Here is a 23,491-nt window from a genome sequence, read left to right on the forward strand (position 1 = left end):
AAGGGCTTTCTCTGTTGCATGTGTGTGCGCGCGCGCACACACACACACACACACACAATTACATTCTCTGGATGGAGATACAAGACACGTTTGGGGATCATCTAGATTCCTACTGGCCTGGTTTACTGGTGTAAATAACATCTTAAAACTCATGCGTTTTAAAAGGGAATAGAACAAAAACATAAGACAGAAACAAATGGCTGAGAATGGGACAGCTGCTCCATTAGCACTATTTCCTTGGGAAAGAATTGACAGCTTCTTCAGTTCTCATTTGCATCACAAACATTAGTAGTAACAAACACACACACAAACACACAAATTGTGTTATCACCCAGCACACAGACTGAAAACATTTTCACGGTGAAGACAACTATACAATGAATTCATGCTGATGTGTATCACTGTCCCCTAGTGAACAAATGTCTTTCACGCCAATATTCACTCATTCCACAATTAATAGTAGTAACAATCAACATTTATGTTCTCGGACATTATGTTGAATTGCTTATACATGTTATTTCATTTAATCCTCACAACAATCTTGTAAGGAAGATATTATTTAACCCATTTTATAGAATAGAAAACTGAAGTTCAGAGAATTAAATTAATTTTTCCAAGACTGCATTATTAATAAATGACAGAGCAGATACCTAATCCCAGTTATGTCTACCTCCAAACTCAAATCCCCTGTGCCTTGTTGAAATAACTCTAACAGGTTAGACGTGTTTGCTGAGCACTGCCCCATGTCAGAAACACTTCTTAACTCTGGATACTTCAAAAAGACACCAGATATCTTGCTCTAAAACCACACAAAGTCAATTCAGGACACTGCATGGAACTTACAATTGTTCTCAGCAAATCCATCTTAGATTAACTATATAATTTACTAAGGCCATGCACGAAAACCATTACAATCATATATCTTCATGTGAAACAATGAGTTCTGCCCCACTGTGGAAGAAAAATCAATGAGGTTTCTAAAAACAAGAGTGTTAATAGCTGTGACTTCATAGAAGAAGGTCAAGCCCTCACATGGAACCAGCCAAGTTCTCTCAAAACTCAAAATCCCAAGGGTCCTGATAATGGATTTCCCTGTACTTCTTACTGGGTTTGTGTGAGAGATTGATCCATTCATGCATTCATTCATTCATTCATTCATTCAACAATTCTACTGACCACATTATTTCTAGGCACCAGATATTCAAGGGTGAGTAAAACAAATGCAATCCCCGGACTCCCGAAAACTGAAAACTTCAATTCTCAACCCACCCTTCTTACAGGACCTACCCCACCACCGCACCGAGATGGAGCTCTAGGTACCCTCCACCCACCCACCTCATTGAATCAAGGTCAGATAGCTGATCCCATGGAAAGCCAGGTCACTGGCTGGTCAAAAACAGTCATATTCCATATTCTCTTTCTCTCTCTGTCTGGATAAGGTGAACTCAAAGATATGGTGACTGAACACAGTAAGGACAGAGAAAAATAATGATCCTTTACCTATTCCAATCACTGAAGCCCCTGAGGTTGGCCCATTTCCCACCCTTCCTGAATCCTGGGTTTTCATCATGAAACCCCCCAGGTGTCCCCAGTACCATGCAGACTCCGGCATCAGACAGACCTGGGTTTGTATCCTGGCTTGTCTATTTACCAGCTGGGATGTTACAGACAAGTTCTTAAATTTTTAGCTTTTTATTATGGATATTTTCAAATAGATACAAACACAAAGAGAAGAGTATAATGAACCCCTATGTATCGATCACCTAGCTGTAATAACTGCCAATCTTTTTCTATTTTATTTCGTCCACCAGCTCCCCGCAATTTTAATTTTTGCTGGAGTATTTTTAAAGCAAATCCCAGTCATCACGTCAGATGAATTCTTATGTTGACATGATCCTCAATTTTCTTATTCAAAAATGGGAATAATGAGACTTCCTCTGTAGACGGTTTTCATTCATTCAACAAAAATTGATGATGATGCTGCCAGGAGTCACCCAGTTCCTGGTGCAGGCGCTGCTGTAACCGTGACAGTGCAAATAATTGGCTCTCATGGAGTTGACACTGCAGTGGCAGAGGTGTGCATCAAATAATGAGTGGGCCCATGTCAGAAAAGATCAAATGTTGTAAAGAAAATAACCAGGGAATGGAAACTAGGAGATGTTTTGGGGGCCAGCAATAGATAAGAAAGTCTTCTCTAAAGTGGTGGCAACTGGGCTGAGAAGGAAGAGAGCTGCACCATCCAGCAGAGGCCCCACGCAGCAAGTACAAAGGCCCTGTGGCAGGGGCGAGCTAGGCTGCTTGAGAATTAATTTAGTATTAGATGAGCTAACACATTCAAAGCACTTAGGACAGTAGCTGGCACACAGAATATATTCGACAAATGTTAGTTATTATTTCTCCTGCGGGAGTACTTACCACAAGAACAGATAAATTGGAGTGTACTTTGGAAACAGCTCTCTTTCCTAGAGTGCCAAAAGATCTCTGAGTTCACTTGCCATATGCTTTAACCATTTCTGTTCCTGGGGCAAGACTAAACCATTCTGCAAATGGGTGATGTTGGCTAGTGGTTAAAAGCACACATCCCGGAGCCTGACTGTCTCAGTTGAAATCCCAGTTGCACCCTTTCTTGGCTGTATGGCTTTGGGAAAACTACTTAACCTCTCAGAGCCTCAATTTCCCCAATTTCACAATGGGAAAAATTTTTTAAAAATTGGAGATTCAAAATGTTGACATATCTGAAAGCCTTAGAACGCTGCTGCTCTATCAGATTAGTGTTCCCTAACACTAAAATACAACCTCATGTATTTTTTTACTCTTATACACTCATATCTATGTTTGTCTTTTTGCCTGCCCTGGCTAGGAAATTCCCCTAACATTTTTTTAAATATTTGGGAGTGTCCTCTTGGTATTTCCAAAAGTCAGGTGGGGACATTCCAGGTGTCCTTGGTAAATATTTATTGAAATGACTGGAAATCCTATTGGCCCTGGATACAAGCCATGCAACCTCTCCATAAGCTAAAACAGGGTTCTGCTTTTCATCCAGATCCATGTACATCTACTCAAGAATGGTCCTAGAAGAGTAGAGAGTGGGGTGAGGCTAGAACAGTCAACTGGTCTTTATGCTGGAGTCTGTGTCCTGAAACAGTAAGTCAGCATTTCAGCTCAGCCTGAGGTGAGATTCCACTTGCTCTGATGAAGCTAGGGGTCGTAAACTCATACGGAACACAAGAGTATTTTGCCTCGTGAGGGTACGTGAGAGCATGGTCAAGGCCACAAATGGTTCCATTCCAACAGTCACCAGAATGATTTTAGGTGGATATTTTTATAGCCCTGAGAGGCAGTTTTTATACTGGGGCAATAAATGCTTTATCATTGCTGCTGACCTACTTAGGGTTAAGTCTCCACCGCATCCGTATTATACAATCTAGATTGTACAACCACAGTTCTACTGTCAAAAGAATGCTGTACTAAACATAATCAATGGGGTGTCTTCGCATTGGACCCTGAGCCAGAAAGGGGCATGAGTGAAATTCAAGTCAAGTCTGGAGTTGAGTTAAAAGTAATGTGCTGGTGCTGGATTTCTCAACTGTGGCAAATGTACCCTGGTAATGTAAAATGCTTACATCAGGAAGAAGTGGGTGAGGAGTCGATGGAAACTCTCTGTACCATCTTTGCAACTTTTCTGTAAATACAAAGATATTCCAAAATAAAATTGTTACTTTCAAAAACAAAAAATAAAAAAAAGTTTAAAGGGTGCTGTAAACACAAATGATTGAGAAATATTCATCCAGATGTATGCACAGCCCCTCGCTCAAATCTCCCCACTTTCAGGAAGAGTGAAGGGAGCCTACATTTACACTGCAGTCCCAAAGGCAGGGGGTGGGGTGTCACTGGCAGACAGGGAGGTTGGGGTGGGGAAGACAGAGTACGTTCAACGAACTTGAGGACAAAATGTGCCTTCAAAAGCAAACTATAATTATACAAAAGCCAGAGGAGCAGTTTCAGAAAATCACTATCTCATCTGAATCTACATCCTGTTAATCAAAGAGGTCGAGGCCCTTTTGATTATCAGACTAAATATTTTTAGGCTATATCACTGGATGCCTGGAAAGAACATGAACAGCATCAGCTGAAGAAAAACCAGTCTTCAGCTAAATAGGTAAGTCACAGGAAAAATCAACCCCAGAAACTTTTTACAAGAATAATGGGCAAAACATTTCCCTTATTGCAGTTTTCTCTCCCTGTTTGCCTCCACCCAAGTCCATCTCCATTCCCTCCCCACTTCCAAATACTCAGAATTCTACACTGACCACTGATTCTCTTAGCATTTGGCTAGGGCATAAAAGATCAGAAAGTGACGAGGTATTAGCATCAAGAAGAAGCAGGGAGAGAAATAGATGGAGATTATTATTCTCTTGGAGTAATGTAGATTAGGTCTTGAATAGAGATGGAAATGACATTTAAGTTGAGACTAATGAATTCCCAATCAAATATGGCAACCTGGATGTTTAGGAAAGAACAGCCTTAAAGTGGCAATATTCTCCTCTTCTTACTGTACAACAACAAGATCAATCTTTCTTTCCTTTTTTTTGCAATGGTAAATCTTGTAGCTCTCATAACGCCTAAAAAAGGGGTATTGTATTCAATAGGTGCATTCAAATTCTGATTCCAAGGATTAGTTTCACTTTCTAATTATTTGTCTAGAGTTCTTCTCTCCTGGTTTTCTGTCAATCAAAGTGGGCTTCATGACAGCATGGCTTTTAAACCCCCTAGGAACTGATAAATATCAGTCATCTAGTCTGATGCTCTCAATGAACTCACAAAACCATTCTATCTTAGGAACATCAAAATTTTCTCTGTGTCCAATATGTAAAGAGTTCCTATAAATCAATAAGATAGTAAGCCATTAACAAGCTCCCTATTATTATCAACTACTTAATTAATTTGCTATATGAATTAAACTTATGACTATAAATCAGTAAAAAGGCTACATGTTTTTAATTTTTCAGATATTCCCAAGAATGCTGGGATAGTTAACATTTGTGGAAATGCATGTAAGAATGCAGTGTTCACAACGTTACACCTGATATTCTCTCTTTTAGCTTAACAGGAATTTTCTGATATACTTGCACCCAGTAAACTACACACTCTTTCCCTTCACTGGAAAGGACACTGGTTTCTGAGGGACAATTATAGCCTAAAAGCCAGAATCATAAATAACCAATTTAGCCTGTCACAAGAGACCTTGTAAATTACTCAGGGCCTAGATACCCATCTTCGGTGGTAATTTAATATCAATACAACTTTAAAAGTCTCTTTTTAAAGCACAATTCATTATTGTTCCCTGTCCTTTTGCCCCATGGAATAATGAAACTTGGGTGACTTCAATGAGTTTGTTATTTCAGTTGTGTCATGATTCAAAATCATCATAAAATTTAAACACCAAATAAAAAACCTGTCCTGTTAATGCTCACATTGATAACCAGGAACCTAATACCATTTTAGCTTTCTCTGCTCCACGATCACATTGACTCACAATGTCTGAGACCCACATATGTCAAGGCTCAACTTATTTTCCAGTGTAAAGGGACTGGAGAGAATATGTTAATTTCCCTCAAAGCCAGAATAGGACACAGCAATGCTATGTCACAGTTGGTGCAATTTACCATACATTTAGGTTGTGGGATTTGGTCACAAAACTTCCATTGGCTCTGAAATGCGGTTATTTTTCACACCGTCCTACAATCTAGGTTATAAGTAAATAATGCCAAATTATTTAATATAATAAAACCTGCAACATTCTATTCAGTGGCCCATGTTTCAAACTTTGTAAACATTGACCCTGCCAACACATTGCAACAATTTCCGAACCATAAATAATCATCACCATGCAGAATCAGAGAATTCCTGCCACCTATCTCAAAGTCCACATACATTCGCCTTACCACTGAGCATACAACTTTGCCACCAAATCATCCAAAACTATGATTCAGCAAATAAAACCCTGATGCAATGCTAAATAGTTTCAGTAACGGCAGCTGTAAAATGTGCAACACCACAACTGTTCCTGCTTTTAGAAACCTCCAGCCACAACTAAATGCATCCTTTGAATTGTCTGGCTTTTGTTATTTTAAACCAAGCCCTCCACATTACTTCAATGTGGGGGTTATGTGAAAACATAATTGTTAGGAATAACCACAGTAGTACAGTATTGTCAAAAACTAAACAATCTGGTTTTTCCTTCACTTCTATTAGTCAGTGCATCAGCTTCATCATATATGTTGTACATACACACCTTTTAAAGGAAAGAATATCTTTGGGAGAATACCAATATCCCCAAAACGTTCTACCTGCTGAAAAATGGCTATTGAAACACAGTGGCAGAGACAGATCAGTAGAACAACGGAACCAAATTTTCTGTTGAATCACACGTACACATTCCAAACCAGCATGACCATAACTCAACACCTGCCTACACACACACACACACACACACACACAAACACACAAAAGTATTTCATGGATTATTTTTATGATACTCCAGTTTTATGAAAAATAGGTCTAATTCCTCTATCCCTGTATCTGTCAGTTGACAACAGCATGAAACATTAAAGATGCAACTGTTTTACCTCAGCAGACAGATTAAGAAGCAGTGGCTCATCAGTTAACAAATTATTCAATCAAGATGAACCACCAAAAGTGGATTAATGGTGAACAGATTCTCAGATCCACCAACCAGGAGATCCACCAACCAGGAGATCCACCAACCAGGAGATCCACCAACCAGGAGATCCACCAACCAGGAGATCCACTGGTTAATCAAGTCCCCAACCCTAATGGGCCAACCAAGGGTGCCATGAGTTAATGGAGCAATCAACCAAGAGGAACCAAGTTAACAGAAGTTAACTGTTAACCGGTTAACAGAAGAATCAACCCAAGAAACCAATCAAGTGGACCACTAGTTAACAGAGCAACCAACCAAGTGAAAAATGAAGATACCAAATTTGGCTTCATCCAGAAGAGCTGAAATAAAGCTTCTAACCAGCCAACAACAAGGTGGGGGGCCTCTTACGTAATCCAAACGCACAGAGGAACCCTGAGGGCAACCACGGCCTGGGTCAGCACACAGGGCTGGAGACGGCTTGTGCAGCTGTACTTACGAAGGTTATTTATGGGGGTCCTCGTGTCCATGTTTTCATAATGCTGGACGTGGACGACAATGTTAAGGTCTCTCTCCATGTGGTCAGTGTTGCAGTGTCCCTGGGGCCTCATGACATCCGCAAGAGCCCTGAAAGAAGAGTTTAGACCTGTTCATTTGAAATACGCGTGGCACCTCCTGTTCCACCCAGCGCTGCCCTTGTGAGCAGAACGCAAGACCCCGACTTCCTTGGGGCTGCCATTCTAATCGGGGTGGAGTAGAGAAGAGGCATCACTTAGTAAATAAGATTGCTGCAATTCAAGGTTCCATAAGAGCTTTACACAGAAGAGCTCACGTGCTTCTCACAATAGCCCTAGTGCTATCTTTATCTATACTATATCTGTATCTATACATCTACACAGGACTGGCTACCTCATAGAGTGGTAGAGAGCCTGAAATGATAAATGAATGTAATGTATCTTTACCGTGCCTGCATTTGAGACATACCCCACAGATTTAGTTCCATCCCTTCATCTCCAACACTAGACACCAACGCATCAAATACAGCAGTAGCCCAATATTACTGACAATAGCTAACATTTATTGAGTGCTTACCATAACTCAGACACACGCTAATCGCTTTCCCTGCCTACACTCAACCAAGCAGCACAAAACACCTTAGGAGCCTTTTGACTGCTCTTCTTCAGGGGAGTAAATGAAGGCCCAGAGAGGTATATTAACCCGCTCAAGTTCACACAGCTGGTAGGTTGTGGCACAAGGATTTGAACCGGAAATCAGTGCTCACAGCCCTGCACCCTTTGTACTGGGTTTCCCTCACTGTGGAGGGTGCTGTGGACCCTTCCACTCCCCACCCCTGCTGCTGTTCCCTGTCATCAATAGCTGGGAAAGGAGGGAAAGACCAGGAACCTAAGCGCCAGCTGGATTTTGCCCCTTTGCACTGATCATCGCATTTAATCCCCTTAACACTCTCCCAAGGGCCAATATTTTCATCACTGTTTGTCTGGGGTTTTTTGTTGTTTTTTTTTAACCAATAAGGAAGGAAGCAGAGAGCTGTTAAGTGAGCATTCCAAAGAGCTGTAAACCTAGGGAAGAAGCTGAGCGTCTGCAATACCAGAAGAGGGCAGAGATCACTGTCAAATGGATCCCACACCTAAGGCTGGACCTCGCCAATGTTTCCTTTCCTTCGCTCCCCATGTGTTTATCTAGATATACAAGTATCCTTGAAATATATATAATATTGTAGGTGTTGATGTCTATGGGTGTATCTTTTACACAAATGTCTTACTAGTTACCATAAATCTCACTCTGTCTCTTCCTTTGTTCACTCAACATGAGAGCTAACCATACTGCTGAATGTGAATCTCTTTCATCACGTGCACCGCTGCATAGTATTCTGTCATATTTCCCTTATCTTCAGGGATTATAGCACCTCAGGCAACTAATAAAGCAGAGGAGCTGACCAAACAGGATGGATGTTGGCTATGAGCGTCCAGTCGTTCCACCGTGAACCAAAAGAACACCAGCTCTGCTGACCCGTTCTCCTAATTAAGGAATCTAGATGGCCACCCCCTCCCACCTCGGTAAACACCACCTTGATAAACATTTTTCTATCAGCCTCGGCGTGCCTCAGGGTGAGTTCTCCTGAGGTCTGTAACCCCAAGCGGCATTGCCATGTTTGACTGTATACCCTGATGCTCTTTTCCGTTCACTGTATGAGTCCACATAAAGGAAGGGAGACAGAGAAGGAAGCTGAGATGTTTGAGTGAAGCCCGTGCACAAACCTCACCCGTGAACGCAGCTGGCCCAGCCTGTCCACAGAAACTCACCCGACAATGTCAGTGGTTCTCAAGGTGCATCGGCATCCCAGGGGAAATTTTCAGATGCACCTAAACCTACTAGGAATGCAGTCCAGAAATCTGTGTGTCCACACACCTTCCTTGTGCTTCTGCTGCACGCTCAAGTTTGAGAGTGTTCCAGGGCAACTGAGGCCTGTGCTTGCCTCAAGTTGGTCATGGTCAATGGGGCATGGGCCATAGCTGGTGAGAAGAAGGCAAGGACAGGAGTGGGACCCAGGTCAATGCAGCCAGAACCCTCTGGGAGTCAGAAGGAAAGGTTGAGCCCACTGAGACAAGAGAATAACTATGGCTCCCATTCATTTATCCAACAAAGATTTATTGTTCACTGCATGCCAGGCACTATTCAGGACCTTGGAGAATCAGAATTGTACAGGATGGACAAGTCGCTGCCTTCATGAAGTCTCTCATCTATAGAATATGAAAAATTAGCAAGTTGTATATAATGATTGGCATTGCCAAGGAAATAAAAGTCTAACATGATCAAAGATGCCACATGCATGGCGTCTTTATTGACAACAGCCGAAAAGTGGAAACAAGCCAAATATCCATCAACTGATGAATGGATGGCCAAAATGTGCTATAGGAAACAGAATACTTTTCAGTCCTAAGAATAAATGAAGTACTGATACATGTTACAACATAGAGGAGCCATGAAAACTTTACGCTCAGTGAAAGGAAGCTAACACAAGAAGTCACATGGCGTATGGTACCATGTATACGAAATGTCCAGAAGCACCAAATTCAGAGTGACAGAAAGAGAATTATTGGTTTCCAGGGAGCAGGGAAGAGGAGAACTTGAAAGTGACCGCTAATGGATACAGGTGTTCTTTCAGGGTGAGGAAAATGTTCTGGAATGAGAGGTGATGGTTGCATGACACTGTGAATAAAAAAAAAAAAAAAAAAAAAAAAAAAACCACTGAATTGTACACTTGAAAAATACATAAAAGTGTTGCGTGAAAGAGAGAGACTGGGTGGTGCGGGAATGCTTTCCTGAGGCGGTGGCCTTGAACTTGAGCTCTGAATGGTGATGTGAAATTGAGCTCTAGAAAGAGCCTTCCTCAGGGAAGGAACTATGGTGTGCCGACCTCGGGGCAGGAGAGAGCTCTGCATATTTGGGAGCAAGCAAGAAGGCCAAACAGCTGGAACGTGATGAGTGGGGAGGATGACCTTACAAGCTTTGGATCATCAGACTCATTTTACAGAGAGAAAAACTGCCAACTTAACCCAGCTGATCAGTGGAAGGCCTGAGATGCAAACTTGAGTGTCTTTGAAATAAAAGTCCGGGCTCCTTCCTGCCTCCAGGCAATAGGACAGCCCTCAAACTCAAAGGGGCTGCTGGGAAGGAAAGTTCGAGGCAAAGGGCAAATGCCTGTCCAAACCTAATTTGCTGCAGGTTCTTAATCTTAATCATGATCTTCAAGAGAATCCCTGAACCCCTCTGAAGTTGAATGTACATTTTTCTCAAAACAGAAGCTGTGGATTCCATTGTATTCTGCAAGGAGCCCCCCGAGAATTCCAAAATATTCACGCTTTCAAGAGGGTAGCAAAGTAACCAGCATGTCTACCGTGAACTTGGCCAGCTCTGCCATCTGTAGATGCCCTGGGCTTCTCCTGAATGCCAAAACAGCTCAAAACCCTTTTCACCAGGGTTGCCCTTCACAGAAATGGAGGCTGGGATTCTTAGAGCCTACCATTTCCCTGGACAAGGAATCTCCAACATGTAGTTCACTCACGCCAGGCACTGCATACGATTATCTGTCATGGGGAAAGAAAATGTGAGGCCCTCCATGTATGATTGATGGTCATTAGAACTGAGAAGTCATCTGGGTGTAGATGCTGGTGGCCTCACTCGGAACGCCCATGGCAGATGGGAGAAGCAAAATCATGGCCCACGGTATGGACGGGGGTCCTCACGACGTTCAAAGATGCATTTCCTGTCTTCCAGTTTATGGGCACCCCTCCAGGATCTTTGCAGATGAAATAATCTAGTTTTAACTAATTTGACCATTACAAAACATGTCTTAAAATATGGCAGAGGATGTGTGTGTTGGTAGCTCAGCATCGCAAATGTAATGAATGCCACTGGACGGTACACTTAAAAATGTTAAAATGAGGAATTTCGTTTACATATATGGTACCTCAATAAAATTATACATATAGATAAATAATCTCCCGTAACAAAATCCACAACCTGATCATCGTACTGATAACGCAAGCACAAAAAAAAAACGGCAGAGTTGATTCTTCCCTGCTCTACAGCAGCTTTTCACAAAGTTAAAACAATGACAGCGAACTCAGATCCGAAACACGTCAGCTGAAACATAATCAAAACACTCATGAAGAATATTCAAAATATGGATTGATTTATTAATGAGGAACCTCGCCCTCGGCACACAGTATGCCTGGAGAGCCAAGCTAACGATAGCATGAAGCCATCACGACCAGTGACAGGTTCTAAAGTAACATTTATTTCACCGCCACTCATTATAAAATTTATGTTTTCAATAGAACGTTTTAAAATTAAGCTCCGTTTTAAATTTAAACAGAACACTTTTTAAAAACAAAATGCATGTTTCACAATATACCTAACAATTGTTTGCTGATACATACTAATAAGACAAATGTGCACATATTGGGGGCACATCCTAAAAATAGTTTACAAATTGCCACATGTCTAGAAAATTCAATGAATGAGAAGGTGGAAAGAACTATGTACCCCAAACAAATGCATAAGGATTTGGCATTTGTTTGAGGCCCATAGTTTGAGTGCTTCTCAAACTTTAATGCACATTCAAATCACCTGGGGCTCTTGACAAACTGCAGCCCCTGACTTAATAGCCTGGGGGCTGAGTGGGGAAGGGGGAAGGGGGAAGGGAGGCAGGGGTTGCGATTCTGCCCAGCTCCCCACAAGATGCTGCTGCTGCTGGTCCAGAGACCACACTCCAAGCAGCAAGGCCCCGAGGCCACCTCGTGAAGAAGCTACACTCTCTTTCAGTCCTTACCCCATCAGAAGGATTATGTCGAAACACAAGAAATTTCCATTTCTAAGGCTGAAAACGATCGAATGTCAGCAATTACAGTGGGTGCCACTTATTATGTGTCTATTTGTTGATTTATTTTGTGTTACCTGTTTCCTGCCATTTGGCTGGCCAGCAAGTAGGTGCTCAATAAATACCTCCTGGAGGAGAGAATGAATGGGTGCACAAGGAGACATGTGCTTATGACATGTAAACTAGAATGTCAGGGCCCAGAAGCACCCTGTGCCAGGTGCTATTGTAGCACCTGGGACACAAATGTTGGGGAAAGCAGTTATTGTCCCTGCATCCTCACTGTACACCATAGTGGGAGGGGACAGATAGTTAACTTGAAAACTGATAAATGAGTAATTCTCTAGTGCAATGTGAAAGGGAGCAAGTGAAACCAAGGAATGGGCTAGAATGAAGGGGGGGGGGGGGCACAAAGCCTGGATAGTGAAGGTTTCAGGGAGAGGCTGAGACCTGGATGTTGAAGGGGGGCCACTCAGGGGACTCCATGGTGCAAATGACCTTGGCATATCTGAGGGACTAAAAGAAAATGCCAAATCCCTTCTCTTTCCAATTACCGTGAGCAAACAACAAGACCCCCATATTTCATAGAGAGCTGAGTTCCAGTTTCTCGATCCAGAGCCGCCACGTTGTCTCCAAGCCCGAACCCTGTTCCGATGTTGAAATTCTTGTTAAGGATTCCTGAGCATTCCTCTTGCAGAAGCAGCATCATTTATTTCTCAAGAATGCAAGGGCAATGGGCATGCGGGAACTTTCTGGAGCGGTAGTTACACAAGTATAGACAGCTGTTAAAACTCATCAGACAGTACACTTAAAATGGGTGCATTTTATTGTGTGCATTACACCTCGAGAAAGTTGATTTTTAAAATGCAAATGATTCAGGGTCCAAAGAGCAGCAAATGTATCCTGCAAGGAAAAATAACTTGACCAACAACATATGCATGCACGGACTTCTCCAGCCTGGGAAGTTGATCGAAGCCAAAGGATAACCACAAATGTACAGGAAGAAGGGGAGGTGGATGGGAAGTCAAAAGAAAAGAGAGAGAAGGCAAGGGAAAGGAGGAGAGTTCATCACTTGATGCCATTTCTTTGCAAGGGACTCCAGCTCTTCTGAACTGTGTGTGAAAAACACACAGGACATCGTAATTTGCCGCTCAGATTTCTGATTTCTGATTCCATTTGATGGTTGGCAAAATAATGACGTGTGTTCCCTACTGGCTTCACATCTAGAGGTGCTCCTGCACCCAAGTTCATTGAGCATCGACGCCTGCACCAAGAGGTCTGGCCATGTCGGGGGCAGATGCAGAAAACATTCCTAGTCTTGCTCTTACTGCGGCGCCTTAAGCTGGCCCTGACGCACATACTGTCATTTGCAGGACAGCAAACACTTCTGTGAGAATGGAGAAGACCGCTGGTCCCGCAGGCTTGAGCTCAAAGGCAATGTGGCCCAATGGTCGAGGACCTGTGCTTTGGCCTCAGACTGTTTGGGTTTGACGTCTGACTCCTTTGCCCACCAGGTGCTTGGTCATCCTCTCCCAAAGCAATCTGTGCCTCCGTAAATGGCAGACTGTCACTGAGCCCACCCCAGGTGGGAAGGAGAGTTGTGAAATCAAATGAAACCCGATGCATCGGCTTATGGCAACACAGCAAAGCCAGCAAGGGTCCTTCACCATCACTAGTCCAACCCCTTGCGATGCATTTCATGGAGTCACACAGGGAGCTTCCCTCCTATTCCAAACCTGCCAGCTCCTGCTAAGATTAAAATGCAAGTCCAGAGAGGTTACAAGATATGATCAGTGTTGCACAGCTAAATAGGGCACAGCCTAGCAGACCAAGAGCTAGGCACACAGACCAAAGCATTGCTGCCTTCAGTAGGCCAGGGGTAAGAAATTCAAATAACAGGGATGGCGATAAAGGGGAAGAGTTGCTGAGCAGTCTCCATGTGGCAGGATCTGTGCTAAGAGCATTCCAAGACTGGTCTCACTGAATGCTCACCGCAAGCTTACATCAGGATCGTCATCATTCCCTTTTCAGATGAGCACACGAGAGTCAGAGGGGTGAAGCAACTTTCCCAAGGCCACACAGCTATTCAGTGGTGGAGCCAGGACTGACACTCAGGACACCTGAGTGGAGCTCATGCTGTTAAGATTAGCCTTGAATGCCTCCCTGGAATCACCCAAGGCAGCGACTGGCATAAACCCAAGAGTTTCCTAAGTCCAGTTACCACTCAGCGGCAACTAACCATTACTGTGTCAAAATGCAATTCCAGAGTCGTCAGACCTACCGATGTTTTCAAGAGAAATCAGAAATCTGGACTTCTGGGGGCAAAATCTCCCAGTTTTGAAACGCTGCCAATTGATCCTAAGTTGATTTTAAAACACTGTGCATAATAGAGACTAAAGAGACTTAACAGCCAAATGTAATGAATCTTGATTAGATCCTGATTTGAAAACTCAAGCTATAAAAGATATTTTTGGTGCAAATGGGAAAATTTGAATATGAGTGGCTATTTGAAGATACTATGGAATTTTTGTTCATTTTCTTGGGTGTGATAATGGAATCGTGTCATATAGGAGAGTAGCCTTGTTCTTAGGAGATCCATGCTGAAGTATATAGGGATGAAGTGTCATGTCTGCAACTTATTTTCAAATGCTTTGGACAAAAAAAAAAGGAAGAAAGAAAAGAAGTAAATATAGAGAGAGAGCAATAGCAAAATAAGTATGACAAAATACTAATCATTGCTAAATCTAGATCAGTGATTCTCAAATGGGGGGCAATTTTGTTCCTTAGGGGACATTTGGCAATGTCTGGAGGCATTGTTTAATTGTTACAACTGGGGTGGGAAGTGCCACTGGTATCTAATTGATAGATGCCAGGGATGCTGCCAATATCCTCCAATGCACAGGACAGAATCCACAACAAAGGATGATCTGTCCCCAAATGTCAATAATGCCAAGATTGAGAAACCCTGCTCTAGATAAAGGATATACAGGAGTTCATTTAAATAATTCTTCAAGTTTTCTGCATGTTTAAATTGTTTCACCATAAAAAGTCAAGGAAAACAAAAATTAGAAGAAAAAATACATAAATAGTAATGTTTTATGGAACAAACAAAACATGTCATTGGGTTCAGTAAGTAGAGCTGGCTACCGTAGCTGAACGTGCCTGGGGTGGCTGCTGAGTGGGCGAGCTAGCTTTTGCAGAGTTATCCCAGTAGCACGTGCAGACCCACAGACCCCTCTGGAATCACTGTCTTCCAACTTATCTCAGTCCTATTCAGCCCAGAAGGAAGCAGGCCATATGCCTGGGACTCTGAGCAGACAAACTGACATCTCCAAGTCCCCAGCTGGAAGGACACAAGCGCGCTGGTCACCAAGTTTGCAAACAACAGCAACGCACTACAGATCTTTGAAGGGATGAGATGAGAACTGACCTCCCCCCCTCAGTGTCCTTTTCAGCCCCTGATGAAACAAATTAAGAGGGCTGCTCCGGCAAGTTAATTTCACCTGGAAGCCACCTTCTAGCGGCCTTTCCGACGCCAGGTTTGGCCTGCCAGCCCCTCACTGCCCTCCCCCCCCAACCCCTTAGCACCACCTGGCAAAATCTAATGAGCCAATTCCCATGGCTGGGACTCAAAATGTTTAACTGCACAAGGAATGCATGATGCCTTTGGAGGGCCACCCGAGTATCACAGAAACACACATGAAGGTTTCACACACGGAGCAAATGAGTATCAGAAGCAAATAAGAGTCTCCTTGGCCTCTCTCCTTTCTTTTGGGTTAAGTCATCTATCCCCCAACCCTGAAAAACATGCCCAAAACCAAGACCAGTCTTTCTCGAAGTGGCAACCACTTTATATCAGAGCCATCCGAGAAGGTAGGCAAATGCAGATTTCTGGGGCCTATGCCTGACCCAGGATTCAGAATCTCCATGGATAGAGCCCAAGGGTCTGCATTTTAGCCAGCTCTGCCAGATTCTGATGGTCAATGGGAAAATGTCTGCTCCAGACACAGGTGAAAGCATGGACTGCATTGTTTCCTAACACTGTGACCTTGGACAAGTCACCCACCTTGAGTCATGATTTCCTTGTCTGATAAATGGGAATAAAAATAGTGCTTGTCCATAGGGTAGATGCGAAAACGAAATGAGAGAATGTTAGACACACACACACACACACACACACACATACACACAGAGAGGCTTAGTACAGTGCCTGGCACACATTCGCTCAACACATTAGTATATTTTCCTTAGCAGTACTTAGCAGAATATTGGAGTCACCTGGGAGCTTTTTAAAATACAGATGCTCAGTCCCCCCTCTAGAGATTCTGACTTAGTCTCGGGCGGGACTCCAGCAGGGACATCTTGAAAGCATTCCTGGTGATTCTAAGTAGCAGCCAGGATTGGAAACTACCCTTTAGAAGCTATCAGCAAAAGATCAGCATTTTTTTTCTCGTCAGGAGCGTGCACTTTCACTCAGTTCTGAAATTCCCAGACTTGCTACAAGGACACCTGTGTTGACTTCTGCTACCCCAGGACTGGGTCACCCTGGATTTCATGTCTAAGAAGACATCCCCTGTTGAAGAATCTAGCCACAACTCCCCTTAGCTGGAATTATTTTTCCTCCCCAACAGAGCTAGAAGGGGGCAGGGCAGGGAAGCTGGGTCCCTTGTGGGCCCTTAGGTACCCAGCTGGGTGGAATGCAGTCTCACTCTTCAGAGCACCCAGATGAAACCCAGCCTGAGGCAGCCTCTCACTTTCTCCCACAGATACCCAAAGATTCGTTCCCCTTCCAAACCCCTTGCCCCCAGTCACTGGACAGGGCTCCTTTAAGAGCTGGTTTGCCAAGGAAAGGGTTTGGTGGAGGTTTCAGCAGAGGCAGTTAAGCAGAATCTGCAAGGCAGCCTATCAGGCTCTGAGTGAATCTTCCCCTGCCAGGGTGAACCAGCTGCAGCCTCCAGGTCTCACCTTTACCTTAACAAAGACCTGGGGAAGCAATAAGTCTAGCCAGGACTGTGGGGGGAAAGTGAAAGACACCCCCCCACCCCCCCCCACCTTGGGGCTGGTCACAAGGCACCTTGGGGTTGCAGGAGGGGGGCGGGGTAGTCCTTTAGTAGGTCAGGCTTTCTTGAGTCCCACCCCCACCCCCATTCCGGGTTTACTTCTGTACCTCTAAGGAGCCCTTTGCCTCCAAACCTCACCATCAGTCCACACCTCCCAGCTGACCCCAAAAGAGAGGAACTTCCTCACCTCTTCCCCCCAATCCCTCCCCTCCCGGAAAAAAAAAATCATCGAATACCCTCTGCGTATAAATAGAAAATAATTACTAGTGAGGTGATGATGTTCCTTCGCCTATTTTTGGTGGGTCTCTTTGTTCAGAATTTTTAGGCAGGCGCACGGAGCGCGTGCACACACGGGCGCGCACAGGGCCCCGGAAGAGGTGCGGGGTCTGGGAAGGAGCTTGGAGACAGAAAGGTACCCACGGCGACTTTGTGGCCCAGCCTAGGGAAGGGGACAGAAAAAGCTTGCCCCGCAGCCATCCGGCTCTTCGCAGGCCGCCTTTCGCTCCTTCAAACCCGCCTGCCCCAACCTCACACCAGCCCCAGACCCCTCCGGGTCCGAGCTGCGTCCTCTGCCTCCAAAGTTACCGGATTGTGCGAATCAATTTAGACACTTTAAAAAAAGCAAAAGGCAAATAGCTCCATTAATCCCCAAATGCCTTCTCCCGTCTGCTGCGACTTGCCGGTGCTTAGGACTTGCATAATGAATGAGGCCGAGGGAAAAGTTGGCGAATCCGGTTGCCCGGGGTGATGAGGGCTCACCGGGAGGGGGCTCGAGCCCCTGGAGTCCGCCTCGGCCTGGGCAAGGCGCGCAGCACGCCGTGAGGCCGCTGCCCCGGGCAGGGAGAAGGGGCCAAAGGGGAACGAGCCCCCGAGGCCCCGATTCTCCGGAGCCGCCCCGACCCTCGCAGCTCGCGAGGCGGCCGCTCCTGGCAAGGCTTTTGTTCTCGCCCTCCCCTCACTGTCCGCCTCCCTCGCCTCATTTTCGCAAGTCGTCTGAGTTGCAGGCGGCGCACACCCTCCTTTCCTCCCTCCCTCACACACGCGCGCGCGGACTCACACACTCACACACGCCCCCTTCCCTTTCGGGCACGCCTGCCCCTGTTTACCTTAGAGAGGCCAGCACCTGGAATCCGAGGGATGCCAGGGACCCCGTCCCCCAGACCCAGGACTTCAGGACCCGGAGCTCCCCAGCTGCCCTTCCGGAGTCCGCCTCAACCGTCGGCTGGGGGATGGCAAGAGGTAGAGGGGCTCCGAGACCCCAAACACAGACACGCACACACGCGCGCGCGCACACACGCTCAGAGCCACACCTGTGCTGAGCCCAGCGCCGTCCCCCCCCCCCCCCGCGCTCCGAAGTTGGCTCCCCTGGTGACCTCCCCCAGCGCAGAGGCTGGAAAAGGGGGGGAGGGGAGGGGAGAGAAGGGAGAGCGGCGCCCGGAGGGGGGGCCGAGGGGGAGGCAGCCCACCTGGACATGTGCTCCCTCTGGGGCCGGTGCGCCTTCTCCAGCCCCAGCTTGGTGAAGATGCCCACCAGCACCATGACGGCCACCACCCCGCAGATGATGTAGACGATCAGGTTGGTTTTGTCCTTGGTGGGGTCGTGCAGGGGGTCGTCCTTGCGCGCGGGGGGCTTGCCCGTGTTGAGCCAGAGCGGGGTGTCGTAGTTGGTGCAGGTGCTCTGGTTCAGTCGCCGCTTCTTAAATGTGCAGCAGAACCGGAAGCCACAAGTCCCGCAGCAGAAGATGAAGTCGCCCGAGCTGCAGTTGAACGGCGGGTCCCACTGGCCCATGACATCGAAGTAGCCCCGGCAGAAGTCCGGCGTGGGCGCCCGGGTCGGGGGCGCGTCCGAGACCCCCGCGCCCTCGCCAGCTTCTCCGGAGGCTGCCCCGGAGCGGTTGCCCCCCGCTAGCACCACCACGCCGCCCAGTTGCGCCAGCTGCCCGTGCCCTGCTCGCTCCTGCGCCCGGCACACGCGGGCGCACAGCTCGGTGAGGAAGCAGCCGAGGAGCAGCCGGAGGACGCGGCGCATGGTGTCTCCCAGCCCGGGCTCGGCCGCTCGGCCGCCGCTGGAGCCGCTGCAGCCGCCTCTCGAGGCGCCGCCGAAGCTGCCGAGGCTGCTGCCGGGGGCTGCGAGCCGCCGCGGGCCGCACATGCAGGGAGCGGCGCGGGGCGCTCGGGGGTCGGCAGCCACTGCGCTCGGCTCAGCCCGCGTTCGCCTCCAGCGCGCCGCGCGCCGAGGGGCCGGCCGGGGAGGAGCGCGCCGGCCGGGCGGGGGAGGAGGAGCGGGGGCAAGCGCCCAGTGCCAGGCCGGCCGGCCACAGGCGGAGGCGGGGGCCGGAGAGCAGAGGAGGGTCTGTCCGTCCGCGCCTCCCCTCGGCCGGCGGGCTCCGGACTCGCCGCCGCGCGCCGGCTCGCAGGATCCCTCTCACCTCTCCAGCTAGCCAAGTGCGCTGGAGAGAAGCGACACTTGTGGAATGAAGGGAGGGCAGGCGGGAAGGGGGAGGGGGGTGGAGGGCGGGCAGAGGAGGCGCGGGGCTGTTGGGGGGGGAGCGGGAGCGAGCTGGAGGGGGCGGGGGCGCCAGGAGAGGTGACTCCGGCGGGCGGGAGCGAGTTGGGGGGCGTGTGGAGCGGAGCGAGGCGGGCGGGCGGGGTGGAGCGAGCTTCGGCTGCCGCCGGGGCCCGAGGAACAGCTCGGCTTTCGCGCAGGTGGAGGACCGCGGCGGGACCTCCAGCACAGTCTCCAGGCGCTTAGGCGCGGCTCAGACCAGCCCAAGGCGGCGCCGCCCCGGGCTTTTGCAGAAGTGCGCGCGCAGAAGCTGTGGCCGGAATCTGCCCACCAGAGAAGGGGTGATCCCGAGGGGATGAGGCAGGCTAGGTGGCTTCCATCCGGAGAGGTCGGACCACTGTGGCCGGGTTCGCCCCTCCCAGGTGCGCGGGGCCGCCTCGCCCTTCCCCTTGCTGTGCATTCCTGCCGAATGCGCCACCCGGACGGCTCAACTCCCTGGGCCCAGGCGAGCCCCGAGGCTGAGCGGGGAAGGCGGGTAGCAAGCCCCTAGGCTTGGAGTCAGCACCCCCAGGAAAGGGGCTTGGAATGAACTCAAGTCAAGGAAGCTCAGGGTGTCAGGGAGAGGCAGGAGGCAAGGCCCAGGCAATGACATGTCCCGGAAGGTCTTTCCTTGGGACTCCGCAGTCCCTCGGACCTTCGTCCCCGCGGCGATCCCGGGGCTCCACAGCAGGGCATACCGCGCCGCCGCCTCTGCGCGCCCGGATCTGGCGCAGCGCAAGGCCTGGCCACCCAGCTTCCGCCACCCTCCCGGACCTGGAGCCCGCGCATCCGTCTCCGGAGCCGGCTGGCCTGTGTCCCCACGGAGACCCCCGGACATCCTCACCGGGGCCTGGGGAGCCCGGCCCTGCTTCCTCCTGTCGCCTCTCCTGTGCCTCTCGGCGTTTCCAAATCTGCCCTTTCTTTCCTCAGCCAATTCCAGCCAGCCATCGGCCCTCTCCCATTTCTCCCACTTCTTCCTCTCCTCTGCTTGAATTTGACTCCCCGTAGCCCCCAGAACAGGGTTGGTACCAAAGCTGCTACACCAAATTTAGATCTCCACCCGCCCCGGCGTTTTGTTTTTTAATTGCATTAACTAAGTATACACTTTGCAGTCTGCTAGGCGATTTGCAGGGAAATGGTGTTTCCACCACCCTCCTCTCCATTTGGCTGCAGCCCAAGGCTTCTCGGGGCATTTTCAAAGAACTGAGAAGTTTGACCACATGTAAAGTGATTTATTGAGCTCCCCTTGATTGAGATAGGCTAGAGGGGTTTATTAGGGTTTTATTGCAACTTTCTCAGAATGAAAAAGAGCTTGTCTCCTCCTGCCTTCTCTTTGAAGAAACATCGCTGACTGTCTCTCCAAAGATTTGCAAAGAATGAGCCTCCCCTGGCAAACACATGCCAAGGCCACCTTGATATAACCTATCCAGGGAGTTCAGCAGCCCCTGGAAGACTGACTGTGTGATATCCCAAACCCACATGGAGGAGGTGTCACATTGTTTCCTCCACATTCTTTGATCCCATTATAATGGGATCCCCAAAATAAGACAATGCGTGGTATGTCCCTGACTGGCAACCCACGCCCACCACCCCTGTGTGAGTCCTTGCAAACACAAGCATTGGTGTGTCAGAGCTAATGATAGCTGACATTTACTCCAGGCTTGCAACATACTCTCGAAGCCTCCTTTTCTAAAATCACCTCCTCCAGGAAGCTTAAAGCCTTGCTTGGCATATAGCAAATAATGTGGAAATATTTACTGAACCACTGAGTGAATGGTCCCTTTCAACTCTCCATCCTAGGTAATATGGCTAGGCCCAGATGGCAGAGGGAGACACGGAGACCCAAAGCAATTAAATGAGTTGCCCACAGTAGCTCAGCAAGCATATGCCAAAGTAGGCATCTGACTCCAAGAAATTTGACTCCGGAGCCTGTGTTGTAACCACGTAGCGCAGTGCCTTCTTAAAGCAGGCTTCCAAACCCCCTATCCACTTGACATTAGATGAGATATCTATAGCATATATATTTATATATATATATATATGTATATTTTGTGTTTGTTGTCTGTCTCACCGCCCCCCATTAAAATGTAAATTCCATAACAGAAAGGATCTTGAAACTCTTGCTGTGTCTCCCAGCACCTAGAACACTGCTAGACCCAATAAGCCACTCAGAAACAATTTATGGGATGAATTAATTCATTAGTTAATTAAGGGTCTTTTATACAAGACCCTGTTCTAGTCCAAGAGAGGAAAGGAATATTCAGGATGCGGGTTATGGAGCTTCTGCTGTCATTGACACTTACAGAGGGGCTGGGAAGCCTCTCTCCATAGGAAATCGGAACTGCAAAGGGTGGGCTTTCTACAGTCAAGGAATCTGAGGCTCAGAGAGATCAAGGGCTTTGTCCAAGGTCACATGGTGAGTAAAGGGGTTGGATGCAAGCTGCCCGACTCCTGGGCCAGTGCTCTCCCCACGCCCACCTCCACCAGGCAGCCTCCCAGCCAGCCCCTGGGCTGAGGACAGGGTTTAACCAATGACGTGGTGGAAGGGGGCGGTCACAAACTCCTTCCCACAGAGGTGGGAGTTTAAAGGCATTCCTAAATTGCGTTTAAAAAAAAAAAAAAAACATAAAAGAGACACAATCTGGACCCAAAAGTCTATTTCAGAATCTGCCTCCACATCTCTGTAAAACACTGCCTGTCACCAGGGCATCTGACTCGGGGCCTCAGAGGAGACTCCCTCTGGCTGCTGCTCCCGAGTTTAATTAACAGAGACTGCCCCCTGTTTGTGACAAGGAGAGTGCAGGGCTTTTGCTTCGGAAAGCACATCCGCCCCGCCCTCGTGGCTTATTTGCCGGTGATTCTAAACCTGGAGTCCCTTATCCCGGCGGTGAGCATTCTTCCCAAACCGACCAAACCGAATTCCCAGCCTGCCCTGGCTGCGGCTGCCCCGGGAAGATGGCTGGAGCCTATTCCGCAAGTCTTTGCTAAGGATGTAGGAGAGGGCGAGTTATCTTGGTTCATTTGGCTTTTCCAATGGCTGTGTCAAGTCAGTAAATGTAGTCACTACTTCATAAGAGGCGGGTGATTATTGAAATCTTGCCCCCGTTTGGAACACGTGATTGCGACGGCATTACTTTCAGGGTTCCTAGGGGTTTTCATAAACTTCCCAATTGAAATACCGGGCAAGTTCGTGGAAGATGAAAAATCATCATAAGCTGTGCCCTCACATCGCCCCCCCCCCCCGCCGCCACCATCACCACCACCCAAATGAATTCATGCAAATGTGTTGAAATTAAAATGCAACTCTTAATGAAAGTACTTTCTATGAAACAGATTATGACATTATTATTTACAAAGCAGCCACTTTTACTATCTAAAGGAGAAACTCATTTGCTCCAGTCTTAATTATGTCAGACTGCAATGTACGCTGCAAGGAGAATGCAATTGTACTCCCCAACAATTAGAGAACTTGGTGATGTGACAAAGGATGCTTGCTTTCCAGGGCGGGGCAATGGCCATAGCAATTCAGTGCACTTGGTTAGTTGTCCCCCCTCCCCTGACCAAATGAGTTGTTTGCTAAATTGTCCTTATCAGGTGGCTTTTAGGGTTTCGAAGAGGTTTCTAAGCAACTGTTAGCCTTGAGGAAAAACAGAGCAGAAACAAAATGTAGCTAGCACCTTGTCAGGTTCAAGCAACATACTGATTTGATGTATTTTGCCCTCTCATTCTGAAGATATGAAAGGAGGCTTAGAAAAGAAGTGAAATGGGTCCAACGTGTGAGTTCCTCAGACTAGATGATTTTAGGTGGTACCCCGACAAACATT

At 47.5% G+C, this 23,491-nt stretch overlaps 1 protein-coding gene across 2 annotated transcripts in view; it reads right to left on the reverse strand.

The window, feature by feature from the left end:
- SHISA9 (shisa family member 9) overlaps positions 1–19,166 on the reverse strand; it is a 264,995-nt gene extending 245,829 nt beyond the window's left edge. The window contains exons 1-2 of one of the 2 annotated variants that reach the window (XM_077141758.1): positions 18,589–19,166; positions 7,161–7,288 (exon numbers count right to left, since the gene is read on the reverse strand). In XM_077141758.1, coding sequence (XP_076997873.1) covers positions 7,161–7,288; positions 18,589–19,151 — 691 coding nt within the window. In that variant the 5' untranslated portion in view covers positions 19,152–19,166. The remainder of the gene's footprint in view (positions 1–7,160; positions 7,289–18,588) is intronic. The other variant, XM_077141759.1, reaches the window with a different exon arrangement.
- Positions 19,167–23,491: the final 4,325 nt, after the last annotated feature.

This window comes from Tamandua tetradactyla, chromosome 23 (assembly GCF_023851605.1).
Source record: "Tamandua tetradactyla isolate mTamTet1 chromosome 23, mTamTet1.pri, whole genome shotgun sequence".
NCBI lineage: Eukaryota > Metazoa > Chordata > Mammalia > Pilosa > Myrmecophagidae > Tamandua > Tamandua tetradactyla.